The sequence below is a fragment of the Quercus lobata genome, chromosome 4 (assembly GCF_001633185.2).
Source record: "Quercus lobata isolate SW786 chromosome 4, ValleyOak3.0 Primary Assembly, whole genome shotgun sequence".
Classification (NCBI taxonomy): domain Eukaryota; kingdom Viridiplantae; phylum Streptophyta; class Magnoliopsida; order Fagales; family Fagaceae; genus Quercus; species Quercus lobata.
The window spans coordinates 97,216,566-97,229,918 of NC_044907.1; the positions used below are offsets into that span (position 1 = coordinate 97,216,566).

The 13,353-nt window shown below is 35.0% G+C and overlaps 1 protein-coding gene across 1 annotated transcript; it reads right to left on the reverse strand.

The window, feature by feature from the left end:
* Positions 1–397: 397 nt before the first annotated feature.
* LOC115986267 (protein FAR1-RELATED SEQUENCE 5-like) lies at positions 398–1,399 on the reverse strand. Its single transcript, XM_031109112.1, has 2 exons — positions 572–1,399; positions 398–460 (listed from the first exon to the last, which is right to left on the reverse strand). Exons 1-2 carry the CDS (start codon positions 1,397–1,399, stop codon positions 398–400), a joined length of 891 nt encoding a protein of 296 aa, XP_030964972.1.
* Between the last annotated feature and the right edge of the window lie 11,954 nt (positions 1,400–13,353).

The following is a 13,353-nucleotide window of genomic DNA, read 5'->3' on the forward strand; positions in this document are numbered from 1 at the left end:
AAAATAAAATTAGAATGAACACGGTTAAAAAAAATTCAATATATTCTAATTAGACGCATATGCATAGTAGATGACTGGTTGGGATGCATATACATAGTAGATGATGATGTAAAATGATATGTCACAGTTGGCAAAGAGTCCTAAAGATGATTGATAAATAAAAAAAAAGATGAATAAATAACAAAAACATCTATTACAGAACAATTTATACTAAGTAAAAATATCAAATATATCATATACTTGTACAAAACTTGTGGAGCACAATGTATTTTGTATGACTAATGGGTTCAACCTTGCCATCGAAGACTCCTAATTTAAAAAAGTAAAGGTTTATTTTTGAAAATATCAGCAAAGGTATGTATTATCTTGAAACGGAATATATTGTAATTAAATAACCTTAGTTTGACTTTGTTGATGCACTGACTCCCAATGTGGTGTCAAGCTTGTATTTGCAACATCCCTAGAAGAAGTAATTTTATAAACCAAAAATTTAAATGCTAAATTAATACTACAACTCAATAAGGTCATGTAATTACCAAGAATGTTTATGTGTTGGACAATTGGTTCTCACATGGGCCGTTTCTTTGCAAATGCTACATTTTCTCTTCTTCATCAATTGTTTTTCTTTTGGATGCTTTTGTCTCAAAGCTTTTGGCCTTCCCTTTGATGGAACATTTGGAGGGTCTTGCAAAGTAATTGGAAGATTTGATAATACTTGATTGTTTAATGTAGTATTATTAGGACTTCCTAATTCATCAACATTATAAACATCTTGCATGGCTAGAAGCTTCTCATGAACTTTTTGTAAAGTTTGACCAAGATGCTTGTATTGCTTCTCTGATTGTGACCCTTCCTCTGCAACTTCCAAAAATTTAAGCATCAAACTATTTCTCATCATGGTAGAAGAAACTTGAGGCTCCGCCTGTACGACATCACTAGATATGTCATGTACAATGTGCTTCTTGGCATTAATTGTCCATCTTTCTAAAATATAATGTGATGGAAGAAAGTGCACAAGAGATTTCTTTACAAAAACAGCAAGGATATGCCTACAAATAGTTCCAACAAACTCAAACATATGGCATTTACAAATAACTTTTGTCTCAACAATATCAAGACACACTTCATAAAATGGACTTTCTTTCCCACGAGCTACCACCTTGTATATCTTCTTCACTCCTTCACGATATTTGGATGCCTTATATTTTTTACTACAAAATAACTCTTCTTGAAATTTCATAAACATCTTTCTCATATAAACTTTTGCTGCCTTTGCTTCCAACTTATAACATGTTTTCAAAATTGGCACTGAATTTTTTGTCCTTACATCTTGTTCTTTCTCTTTAAGATAACGTGCATTCAAGGCTTTCTCATATTGATATACAAAATCACTTATCATTGTACTTGAATGAACATAATCTTTAAAAAATTTATTCCTGCTTTCACTCCTTTAAGTTGTAGACATCCCGGCACAAAATGAGCTTCGTAAGTAAGCTGGAACCTATCTTTCACGCCGCATATAAAGATTTCCCAACCAATCATTATCCCTCAATCCATATTTCTCCATAATCTTACTCCATTCTAACTTAAACTCTTCAATAGTGATTGTATCATGGATGCAATGGTAAAATTCTTCTTGAAAATATGGATATTTATTATATACATGGGACAATTGTTTTGGAACTTTCTGTAAAAGATGCCACATACACAATCTATGAGTTGCATATGGCAATACATCTACAATTGCCTTAGCCATAGCCTTGTCATCATCTGTTATAATTGTGAAGGAGGATTTCCAAGCATTGCATTAAGCCAAGTCTTCAACAACCATGTATAAGATTTTGCTATTTCATTGACAAGCAAAGCACATTCAAACATCACAGATTAATGATGGCGGTTAACCCCTATAAAAGGAACAAAGGGCATTTTATAACGATTTGTTTGGTATGTAGCGTCAAAGGTAACGACATCTCCAAAATATTGGTATGCCATTCTTGACCTAGCATCTGCCAAAAAGCAATTACCCATGCATCCATATTCATCAACTTCAATTGCATAGACAAAACCTGGATTTTTACATTGACTCTCAATAAAATATTTGTACATTTCTTGGGCATCTCCATCTTGAAGCAACTTTCTTCTTTTACTACCCAAATAATTTTGAATATCAACTAGAATACATCCAACATTATAATCACCACCAGATTCTTTACTTAACACAGACATTACCTTGCTTGGGGCTATACCTGACTCATTGAGTGTATCTATAAGATTCTTTTGGGCACTTGTTATCACTCTATGCCCACGAAGCAAACTTGTACTCTTAGGGGTAAGAAGCTCATGATTATGACCCTCCACAAACTTACATGCAATCCATGTATCATCAACTGTCTTTAAACCTATCATTGTTTTGCATCCCACTCTTGTTTCTGCATGCTCTAGACCTGTCTTTCATTGTCTTCATTACATTAACGACAGAATCCTTCCTTCAAACAAACATATTCAGTTCCAACCAATATTTTATCTTTATTCTTTTGAGAATGATTTACTCATATACTAAAACCCTTTCGCCTTGCATATGCATTATAATATGCACGAGCAGCCTCTAAGTTTTCAAATACCATATCAAGGTGTGGTTCTGAATGCCAATTGCATGCAAAAGGTTTATTTGAATAATCCAATGACAAGTCTACATTATTTTGATCTTAGTTTATTTCTTACTCATCATGTACTAAGTCATCCACCATATCACAAAGTGAGATTGTTTCAGGTTCTTTGTTGTTCGCACTCATATTTTCAATTCAAGTAATTTTATATTTCAATATGACCTATAAAAAAACAAGAGAGAAGAAAAATTCATAAGTAACAATTAAGAATAAATTTAAAATTTGTGCTATTACAATATTAAACTTGTCCAATTTGGCAAACTTGTTCTATTACAAAATTAAAATTTAATTGGAAAATTTTACGCTAATATTACAATTATCATTAAAAAATGGTAACGTTTCAACTCAATTTAGGATACAAGTAAAGATTCAATCCAACCACTTAATACAAAACCAAACAACCAATTTGATTGTTTGAAATTCAAACTAATTCCACAAAAGAACAAAAAAGGCAGGGAACATTTGAACTACCTACTCAACAACTCAATAAACTTTATTACATAAAACAGCTCCAAGTACGTCCTTATTTGCACTTTGGTACATATAGAGAGCAAACTGACATTACAAGTAGGAGAAAATTATCATTAGAAGTAGGAGTAAATTATATTTGGAACTAAAAATATTATAATAGCTATCAAATAAATGATACAAGCTGTGTCCCAGAGGCTAAAGTTGACAGTGGAGAATTCAATAACCACAGTAAGTAAACTTGTTGGAAAGGCACCTATAAGAAAAAACAAGATTCTCATTCAATTAAATTGATTTCATGGTTGAACTAATATAGAGACTAAAAATATAGACCTTTTCAGTGTTGGATTCCTAATTGAACAAGATCCCAAGAAAAGCAAATCCAAAACTTTAAGTCAAGGTTTAAAAAAAAAAAAAAAGGAAACACAAATTGAAAAATTGAAAGAAATATATATAGGAAACAATTCAACAATCCTATCATACAATAATAACATTCTTTTGAATCATCTAAAACTGGGTTAGGTAACTACCACCCCCCCCCCCCCCCAAAAAAAAAAAATCAGATTCAATTTAGTTAAGCAAAATTGTGCATAATCTATGTTAAATGACAGTCATCTCCTACACCTTATGCCATGGACTTGAGCATTAAGCTGTCATAGCAGAGCCATACACAACAAACAAGACTGCATAAAGATATAATGATTTGCATAAAAAAATAATCAAATAGGACAGCATAAAGATATTTGAGCAAACATACACATGGTATTCATTAGAAGATAATAGAAACTATGGTCAAAATTTTCCCTGCAAAATTTTCATTGGCAGATAATACTCTCCTAGGTATTAGATCAGCTAATTACACTTCATTTTTATCAATTTTCTGTATCAGCAAAACAAATTTTTTTTTTTTTCATTTTCTACGATTGATTCTGAATCTACAATGCAATTGTAACATAAAACAAACAATTGGTAAAATAAAGATTCCACATAGCAATTTATTTATTGTAATCAAACGTGACAAAAAACTTGCAATATGATATGACCAAAGCTAAAGCTCCATTATCTTTAATTAGGAACAACCTCCATCATCGGATTCAGGTATGTAGGTGCGTGGATTAGGCGCAAATGGTGGAATTGGTGCTCGATTTTGTGAAACTAACACATTGAGTGACTTAGGCTTTGATTTTATGTCATACAGAGGCCTTACGTCTTCAAGAGGCTTGCGGTTAAGTATCATCAGCAAGGCCAAAGTCACTGCCACCTTTACAATGTTGGAGATAGATTTCCCCCGTAACTTTTTTTGCTTCATCAAGAAGGAGGTGTGTATTTTGAATGTATGTTTTGTCAATGAGAGAATGAGTATTTTATAGATAAGAAAAATTTCACTGGAGTCCTTGTATTGTATTAAGCTACATTCATTTACACGTTGAACCCTAACACTTAAGAATCTAATCAAAACCCATTAAGATACCAAAATATAGAAGGAAAAAAAAATCATAAATAATTCATGAGACTCCAAAAAAACCCATAAAACCAGAAAAACCCATCAATAATTCGAAATCCAAATTGGGGAAAAGGGAAAATCAAGAAAAAAAAACCTTTGGATCGTGGCTCATGGCGGCTCCGGTATGTTTCCAAGCACCACGCACAGCTCCGGCGAACTCTGTGGCGGTGAGCTTCGGTGTGTGGTGTGGTGGAGGTTTGGGCAAGCAAAGATGGAAGAGGGAGGAAGCTTTTGTCTGAGGGCTGTGGGTTTTCTTAATTCGTTCTCTATTTGGAGAGGGATTTAAGTGATAAGTTATAAAAAGATGACATGGCATGATTCTATTGGCTGGTGTAAAACCAGTGTTTTATGCCACAGCCTAATCGAATGTATTCTCTTAGCATTTATGTTGGACACTTCAATGCTATTCCCCACTAATATTGCTCCCGTTAATTCCATATCAGTTGACTTAGCTGAGCTAGAGTGGTTAAAGACCATATCAAATTCATCCTTTTTGGAAAGGAAATCAAAATCATTTATGGCTCCAACCGTTTCTATCTCCTTCCCTAAACTTCGTTACACAATTACTTCTATAACTGCCTCCACAGTATGATTTTCCTCATCACCTTTCTTCGCCACTATTGGTTCTATGTCCGCCGGAGTTGTAGTGCCTGACTAAATGTGAACCACATTATGAGAGCTACCTTCATCCCTGACAATTTGTAACTGGGGACATAGATCACGTCCTTCCCTGATGATTTGTATGGCGATGCTCTCAGAAACGGGCCAAATTGTTGTTGATCCAAGGTTAAGGTACCAAATTTGTATCACGTCCTTATGAGAATCAGTTTCCATCCTCTTTTGCTATTCTTGGAGATTTTCTCAAAGCCCTCATGTTCCTTTCGAACTTGAACTGTTTCAATTCTTCTCTCTCACCGTTGGATCAAGGTTTTGCTAGAAGGAAATGTTCTTCCAAGGTGTGGAAGGAAAAGGGCTCCAAGTGATTCTATCACTTTTTTTTTCTCTCTCCCCTTCTTGTTTTTGTTTCATTACTTGTGTGTTTTACTTTCCATTTTTTTGTGTCAATCTAGTTTTTATGCTTTGTTTTGTTTAACATGTTTTTGCTTGGTTATTTTTTCAGTTTTGCTTTGTTTTGTTTTTAACATAAAAATAAAAATAAAAAATTGAAAAATCAGAAAAATACAAAAACAGTGTGTGTTTTGTGTACATTGGTACTTGTGTACCTTAGATGGCCATTGAAACAAAGTTTTCTAAACTTTGTATCTCTTGTAGCTTAGATGAGCATCTCTATGCACAACTAAGCAAGTGAGCTTTGTGGCTCGTGTTTGTGATGAGTAAGATTAAGTAATCTCTTATACTTAACACTTGTATCACTCTTTTTGACAGGAAGGACTAGAAAATCCCAAGAGAAAGGCATAAATAACCATCTCACCACTATTGCCCACCAATCATGAAATGACATTTGTGTGCTACGGCATCGCAAAATTAGAATATCAAATTCTTAACATCATTGAGTATTTCTTTTCTCTCTCTTATATACCCATGCATGATTTGCTTAAAAAGAATAATATGCAAAGAAAATAAAAAACAAAAAATCAAAATGCTTTATATATGATTGTAAGCGTGTATTCTAGGAGATGTGAGAGTTATAGGATGTACCTCGAATGTGATAGTCACCATCAAACAGTTGTGATTGTGTGTGAGTTAAAGTGATTTTCTCATATCTCAAATCGTCATAACATGTATACACTTATGCAATCTTGCGATATTTTTCATACACAACATGCAATAGTTTTTGCTACTTTTGATACATGTGCAGGTACAATGTGATTTGGCCATCACAAGGTTTACATGTGTTAATGTATGCTCACTAAACTATCTTGACTTGTTTTTGAAATAAAAAAATTGGTTAGACTTGTTTAGTGTGTGTGTGTGTATGTTTTGGGATCTATGTGCTTAACATTTTTATGATTGAGAGATGTTTTTGAGAGTTCAAAATGCTATTTAGATCCTTGGTTGAGTTGCATGCTTGATTTCATTCATATCTGTGTTTTTCTCTTCTTGAAAAATTGTTTTTAAGCAATCTCGACAGTTCCTCGACACCTCTCAACACCTGGCTTATCTATCGAGCTCTTCAGTTGTTTTTCATCTCAATCTCGACACCTCTCGATAGCTAGGTGGATCGATCGAGAAATCTCCTATCTCCTCGATAGCTCCTCGATCCATCGAGCCTGTTTTGCTGTGGACACCTCTCGATAGCTGCATTTGTTGAAGCTTTAGAAGCATGACACCTGTTTCAACACCTTTCGACACCTTGATCTGTCAAGAATTATTGAGGTTCTATATATAGGTTCAAATGCGATTTAGACTTCATTTCCTCGATCTCTCTCGATCTGTCCATGGTCGTTCAACTCCCAAACACTCTCTTCTCTTTCTAAACCTATTCCTCAAGGATTTTTTGACTGATAGGCCAAACATGTACTGACCACTTGTGATAAATTAACCAATTAATTTAGTCAAGTGAATTAATTAAGTTAAATAACATGAAAATGCGTGGTAGCACAAAAAAATCACCAATAAACTAAGTATGCAGCGAAAAATAAATTAACACGGTGATTTGTTTGCGAATGGGGGAAACCTACACAGCAAAAATCCCATCGGGTGATTTTAAGGTCACCACTCCCGAAATTCCACTATTATCACAACAAGCAGTTACAAGTAAAGGAATCCCAGTACCTTATACCAACTTACAGTTGAACCCTTACCCCAATACCCAATTGGACTTGTTCTGTAGTGACAATTTCTCCTTTTTATGCACGACTCCCAGTATGTGACTAACCAATTGCGCGGATCCCAGTACGTGACTTCAATCATCAACTAGAGAAGGTTGTTGGCTGCAAAGTTCTTCAGTTCATCCCAACGATGAAGATCAAGAAGATGCTTGGTCATAAAACCCTACAGTGCACAAACACAGCAACTTCTTCACAAGAATGATGAACTAGGGCAAATTCTGTCTCCGGTTATGATTTGCTTGAACAAACTTTGTTCAACACTTGTGCAACTTGTGAATACTTTGAAGGCCCTTAAAATAATCCTTTTATATGTCTAGAGTTGTGAGAAAAGAAAGCCCAAACACATAATCACGGATTGGAGTCAAAACAGAATTGAAAATTTGTTTTTCATAAACCTCGACAGATACCTTATCTGTCAAGTTGCTGTCGAGCCATGGCTTCAACAGCTTTGTTAGGAAATATGTGATTCACTTGTTAGGAACATATGTCAATATTTTATGTAATTGGCTAATCTTTTGACAAAACACACTTTACTTGTATTTGGGTAGATTTAGGATGTGTCTAAATACTTCAAGAAACCATGTTTCAAGATCAAGTGTTGAAACCTTCAAGTCTGTCCAAGAAAACAAGCTGAAAGTGTAGAGTTACTAAAGCTCGACAGCTAGCATGTGTCGAGGTTTAAGAAGCTGTTTCAGCCTTGTGGCTCAACAGCTAGCTCAACAGATGCTCGACAACTTCTACCTGTCGAGGTTTACAAAAACAGAATTTCTGATATGTTTTTCTTGGGATCCGTAGATGTGTCTTTGGGCCTTCTTTTCTCCTAACCCTAGACATATAAAATGATTGTTTTAAGGGCCGTCAAAGAGTTCACAAGTTGCAATAGCATTGAGCAAACTCTGTTCAAGCAAATTGTGACCAGAGATGAAGTTCTTGCCCTAGTTCATCTCTTTCTCTTGAAGAAGTTGCTGTGTATGTGCACCGTAGGGTTTTTTGACCAAGCATATTCTTGATCTTCATATGGATGAACTAAATAACTTTGCAGCCAACAACCTTCTTAGTTGGTGATTGAAGTCGCGTACTGGGATTTGCGCAATTGGTTAGTCAGATACTTGGGAGTCGTGCATCGAAAGGGAAAACTGTCGTTACAGAACAAGTCAAATTGGGTATTGGGGTAAGGGTTCAACTGTAGGTTGGTAAGGTACTTAGGATTCCTTTACTTGTAACCACTTGTTGTGATAATAGTGGAGTTTTGGGAGTAGTGACCTGAAAATCACCTGGTGAGGTTTTTGCCGTTAGGTTTTCCCCATTTGTAAACAAATCATTGTGTTATTTATTTTCCGCTGCATAATTAGTTTATTGGTAATTTGTTTGTGCTACCACGCGCTTTGCATGTTAATTTGATTAATTAATAAACTTGGCTAATTAATCAATTAATTCATCACAAGGGGTCAATTCGTTTTTGGCCTATCAAGTAGTATCAGAGCAGCCACACTCTGATTAGGTTTTAATCTTTACTGTGTGATCCATTGACCCTTGTTGTCATGGAAACTCTTGGTTGTTTTGATTTGCATGATCTTATGTTGAATGATAATGATAATATTCAAGATGCCTACAGCAAGCTTTATAATTTTTGTATGAAATCTCTTGAATGTTCTACAAAATTAAAAGCTAAATTTAAAAAGGTCAAACTTGAAAAAAAGGATTTGATTGCAAAATTGGATGAAGCCAATAATTTGAATGAGAATTTAAAAAATTGAATTTCATCTCAGGTGGACAAAATTAAAAGTTTGGAAGAGCAACTAGTTGAATTTAAAATTGAAGTTGAAAAATTAACTAGTGTCAAACTTGTTGTTGAGCCTAACTCAAAAGAAAAAGATTTTTATATTTCTCCATTTAAAAGGAATAATGAAGAGTTGAAGGCTAATTTTGCTAGGATAGACAAAGGTAAAATATCTGATGTTAACGCTGAAGTTTTTAAACCTATGTCTAAAACTCCTCGTAGGAAGAATATAATTTCTAAATTTGTCCCCACTTGTCATCATTGTCATATTGTTGGTCATATTAGGCCAAATTGTCCTAAGTTGTCAACCTCTAAGGTTAGATCTCCATCTAGGAAATTGAGTAGTTCTAAACTACTCATGTTTGTCACCATTGTGGTGCTTCAGGTCAAACTCGTCCTAATTATCTCAAGTTGTTTCCTCATAAGTGAGTGTCAAATAAGTCTCATCCTTTATCTAAAGGCTCTGTACCTATTCTTGGTGAGTTATTAAATGTTTTGAGCTTTTGACTCAATTTCAGGGGAATTCTAATTCCTCTATGTCCTTTAGTAGTCATACTAGGACACGTGCCTTTTCATTTTCACGGCCAAGGACTCGTGCTATATGGGTGATAAAGGATCCTAAGACTTAATTGTCTTTCTGTTTGTCCTTTGCTTTAATTCTTTCTATCTAAAGTTGGACTTTCTTTCTTGATTTCTTATTTCTTTTTGGAATCATGCTTTCATGCATATGCATCTTGTTTTATGCTTTCTTTTTATTTGTTTAACATGTTTTTGTTTGTTTTCTATTTTATTTATTTTGTTTTTTAATATAAAAATTAAAAAAAAATGAAAAATCAGAAAAATACAAAAACAGTGTGTGTTTTGTGTACATTGGTACTTGTGTACCTTAGATGGCCATTGAAACAAAGTTTTCTAAACTTTGTATCTCTTGTAGCTTAGATGAGCATCTCTATGCATAACTAAGCAAGTGAGCTTTGTGGCTTGTATTTGTGATGAGTACAATTAAGTTATCTCTTGTACTTAACACTCATATCACTCTGTTTAACATGAAGGACTTAAAAATCCTAAGAGAAAGACATAAATAACTATCTCATCACTGTTGTCCGCCAATCATAATATGACACCTGTATGCTTCGGCATAACAAAAGTACAGTGTCAATGACATTTATGTGCTTCAGCATCGCAAAATTGGAATGTCAAATGCTTACCATCATTGGGTATTTCTTTTCTATCTCTTATATGCCTATGCATGATTTGCTTAAAAGAAAAATATGCAAAGAAAAAAAAGCAAAAAGATAAAAAATGCTTTAAATATGATTGCAAGTGTGTATTCTAGGAGATGTGAGAGTTATAGGATGTATCTTGAAGGTGACAGTCCCCATTAAGCAGTTATGATTGTGTGTGAGTTAAAGTAATTTTCTCATATCTCAAATCGTCATAACATATATACACTTATGCAATCTTGCAATGTTTTTCACACACAATATGCAATATTCTTTACTACTCTTGATATATGTGCAGGTACAATGTGATTTGGCCATCACAAGGTTTTACATGTGTTAATGCATGCTCACTAAACTGTTTTGACTTGTTTTTGAAAAAATAAAATCGGTTTGACTTGTTGTGTGTGTGTGTGTTTTTGGGATCCATGTGCTTAAAATTGCTGTTGAGAGATGATTTTGAGAGGTTTATATGGTGTTTGGATTATTGGTTGTGTTGCATGTTTGATTGCATTCATATCTGTGTTTTTCTCTTCTCGAAAAAACTATTTTTAAAAAGGCTTGCTCGACACCTCCTTAACACCTGGCTATTTGTCGAGCTTCCAAAATTTTTTCTTATCAATCTGGACACCTCCTCGACACATGGTGGATTGATCGTGAAAGTTCCTGTCTCCTCGATAGCTTCTCAACAGCTAGGTTGATCGATTGAGCTTCTATTCTTTATATGGTGGTTTGTTCCTCGACACCTTCTCGACACCTGCAGCTGTTGACGACCTTTTTCTCGACACCTACCTCGACAGATGTCTCGAAGCATATGTGATTCACTTGTTTGGAACATATGTCAATATTTTATGTAATTGTCTAATCCTTTGACAAAACTCACTTTACTTGTATTTGGGCAGATTTAGGATGTGTCTAAATACTTCAAGAAACCATGTTTCAAAATCAAGTGTTGAAGCCTTCAAGTCTGTCCAAGAAAACAAGCTGAAAGTGCAGAGTTACTAAAGCTCGACAGCGAGCTCGAGGTTTAAGAAGCTGTTTCAGCCCCGTGGCTTGACAGCTAGCTTGACAAATGCTCGACAACTTCTATCTGTCGAGGTTTACAAAAGCAGAATTTCTGATATGTTTTTCTTGGGATCCATAGATGTGTCTTTGGGCCTTCTTTTCTCCTAACCCTAGACATATAAAAGGATTGTTTTAATGGCCGTCAAAGAGTTCACAAGTTGCATAAGCATTGAGCAAACTCTATTCATGCAAATTGTGACCGGAAACGAAGTTGTTGCCCTAGTTCATCTGTTTCTCTTGAAGAAGTTGTTGTGTATGTGCACCGTAGAGTTTTGTGACCAAGCATCTTCTTGATCTTCATCATGTGGATGAACTGAAGAACTTTGCAGCTAACAACCTTCTTAGTTGGTGATTAAAGTCGCGTACTGGGATCCGCATAATTGGTTAGTCACGTACTTGGGAGTCGTGCATCAAAAAGGGAAACTGTCACTACAGAACAAGTCCAATTAGGTATTGGGGTAAGGGTTCAACTGTAGGTTGGTAAGGAACTTGAGATTCCTTTACTTGTAACCACTTGTTGTGATAATAATGGAGTTTCGGGAGTGGTGACTTGAAAATCACCCAGTGGGGTTTTTGCCGTTAGGTTTTCCCCATTCGTAAACAAATCACCGTGTTATTTATTTTCCGCTGCATAATTAGTTTATTGGTGATTTTTTTGTGCTACCACGCGCTTTGCATGTTAATTTGATTAATTAATAAACTTGGCTAATTAATCAATTAATTCATTACAAGGGGTTAATTCGTTTTTGGCCTATCAAGCTTTACAGGTCTCGATAGATAGCTAGCTGTCGAGCTTTCATGGTTTTAACACTTGATCTTGAAACATAGTTTCTTGAGGTATTAGACACATCCTAGATCTACCCAATTACAAGTAAATTGCGTTTGGTCAAAGGATTAGTCAATTACATAAAATAGTGACATATGTTCCTAAGAAGTGAATCACATATGTCCTAACAATCTCCCCCTTTGGCAATTTGTGACAAAACCACAACAAACAAATGAACATATGAGAGAAATCATAAATCACTCAACTCATATTCATTTGTTGAATACCAAAAAATCTATCCTAGTACAAACTCTTGAAAAACTTTGCAAGAAGAGAGTTTATGGCAAGTAGACTTTGACAACCTGTATTTTTGAAACACTTTAAGCAAAACTCATCAAGGCATCTTTGTGTAAAACAGAAATAATAGATTGCATATAAGTAATAAGAACCATAAGTATAAAGAAAGAAAAGAAACAACCTATGTAAGGGTAGGTGAAAGAAACATACATCATCATATAAAGAAAAAAGCACAATGTATGCCAATAATGGTCACAAGACCCATGTACAAGAATAAATGTATCTAAAATAGAAAAAAAAGAAAAAAAAAAAAAAAGATACATGTAATCATCACTACATCCCTCAAAAAAAAATATCAATACTCCCCCTAACAAAAATGTCCTATACTACCTCTCTCCCTAAGAATGACTACTCTCATATCCAAAACTACTCCCCCTTTTTGTCACGAGTGACAAAGGGTAAGGGTGTCAAGTAGACATCTCATCGATAGAGCTAGCATCTCCATCATCATCATCATCAGAAGCATCATCGTCATCACCATCATCATCATCCACATCCTCAAAATCAAAAGCCACTAAAGGAGGTGGAGGAGAAGCCATGATCGCCTGCCATTGTGCTATAGGGCCAACACGAACGTTCACCTGATACAATTCTATAGAGAGTGTATCAAGGTGAGCATCCATGCGCTGCAGTTACGCCATGATGTCTCCGAGTGACACATCGCTTGTAGAAGAGGAGGGAGCATATGTGGATGGAGCAAAACGATATGGAGCCGAATGGGAGGGAGGAGCTACT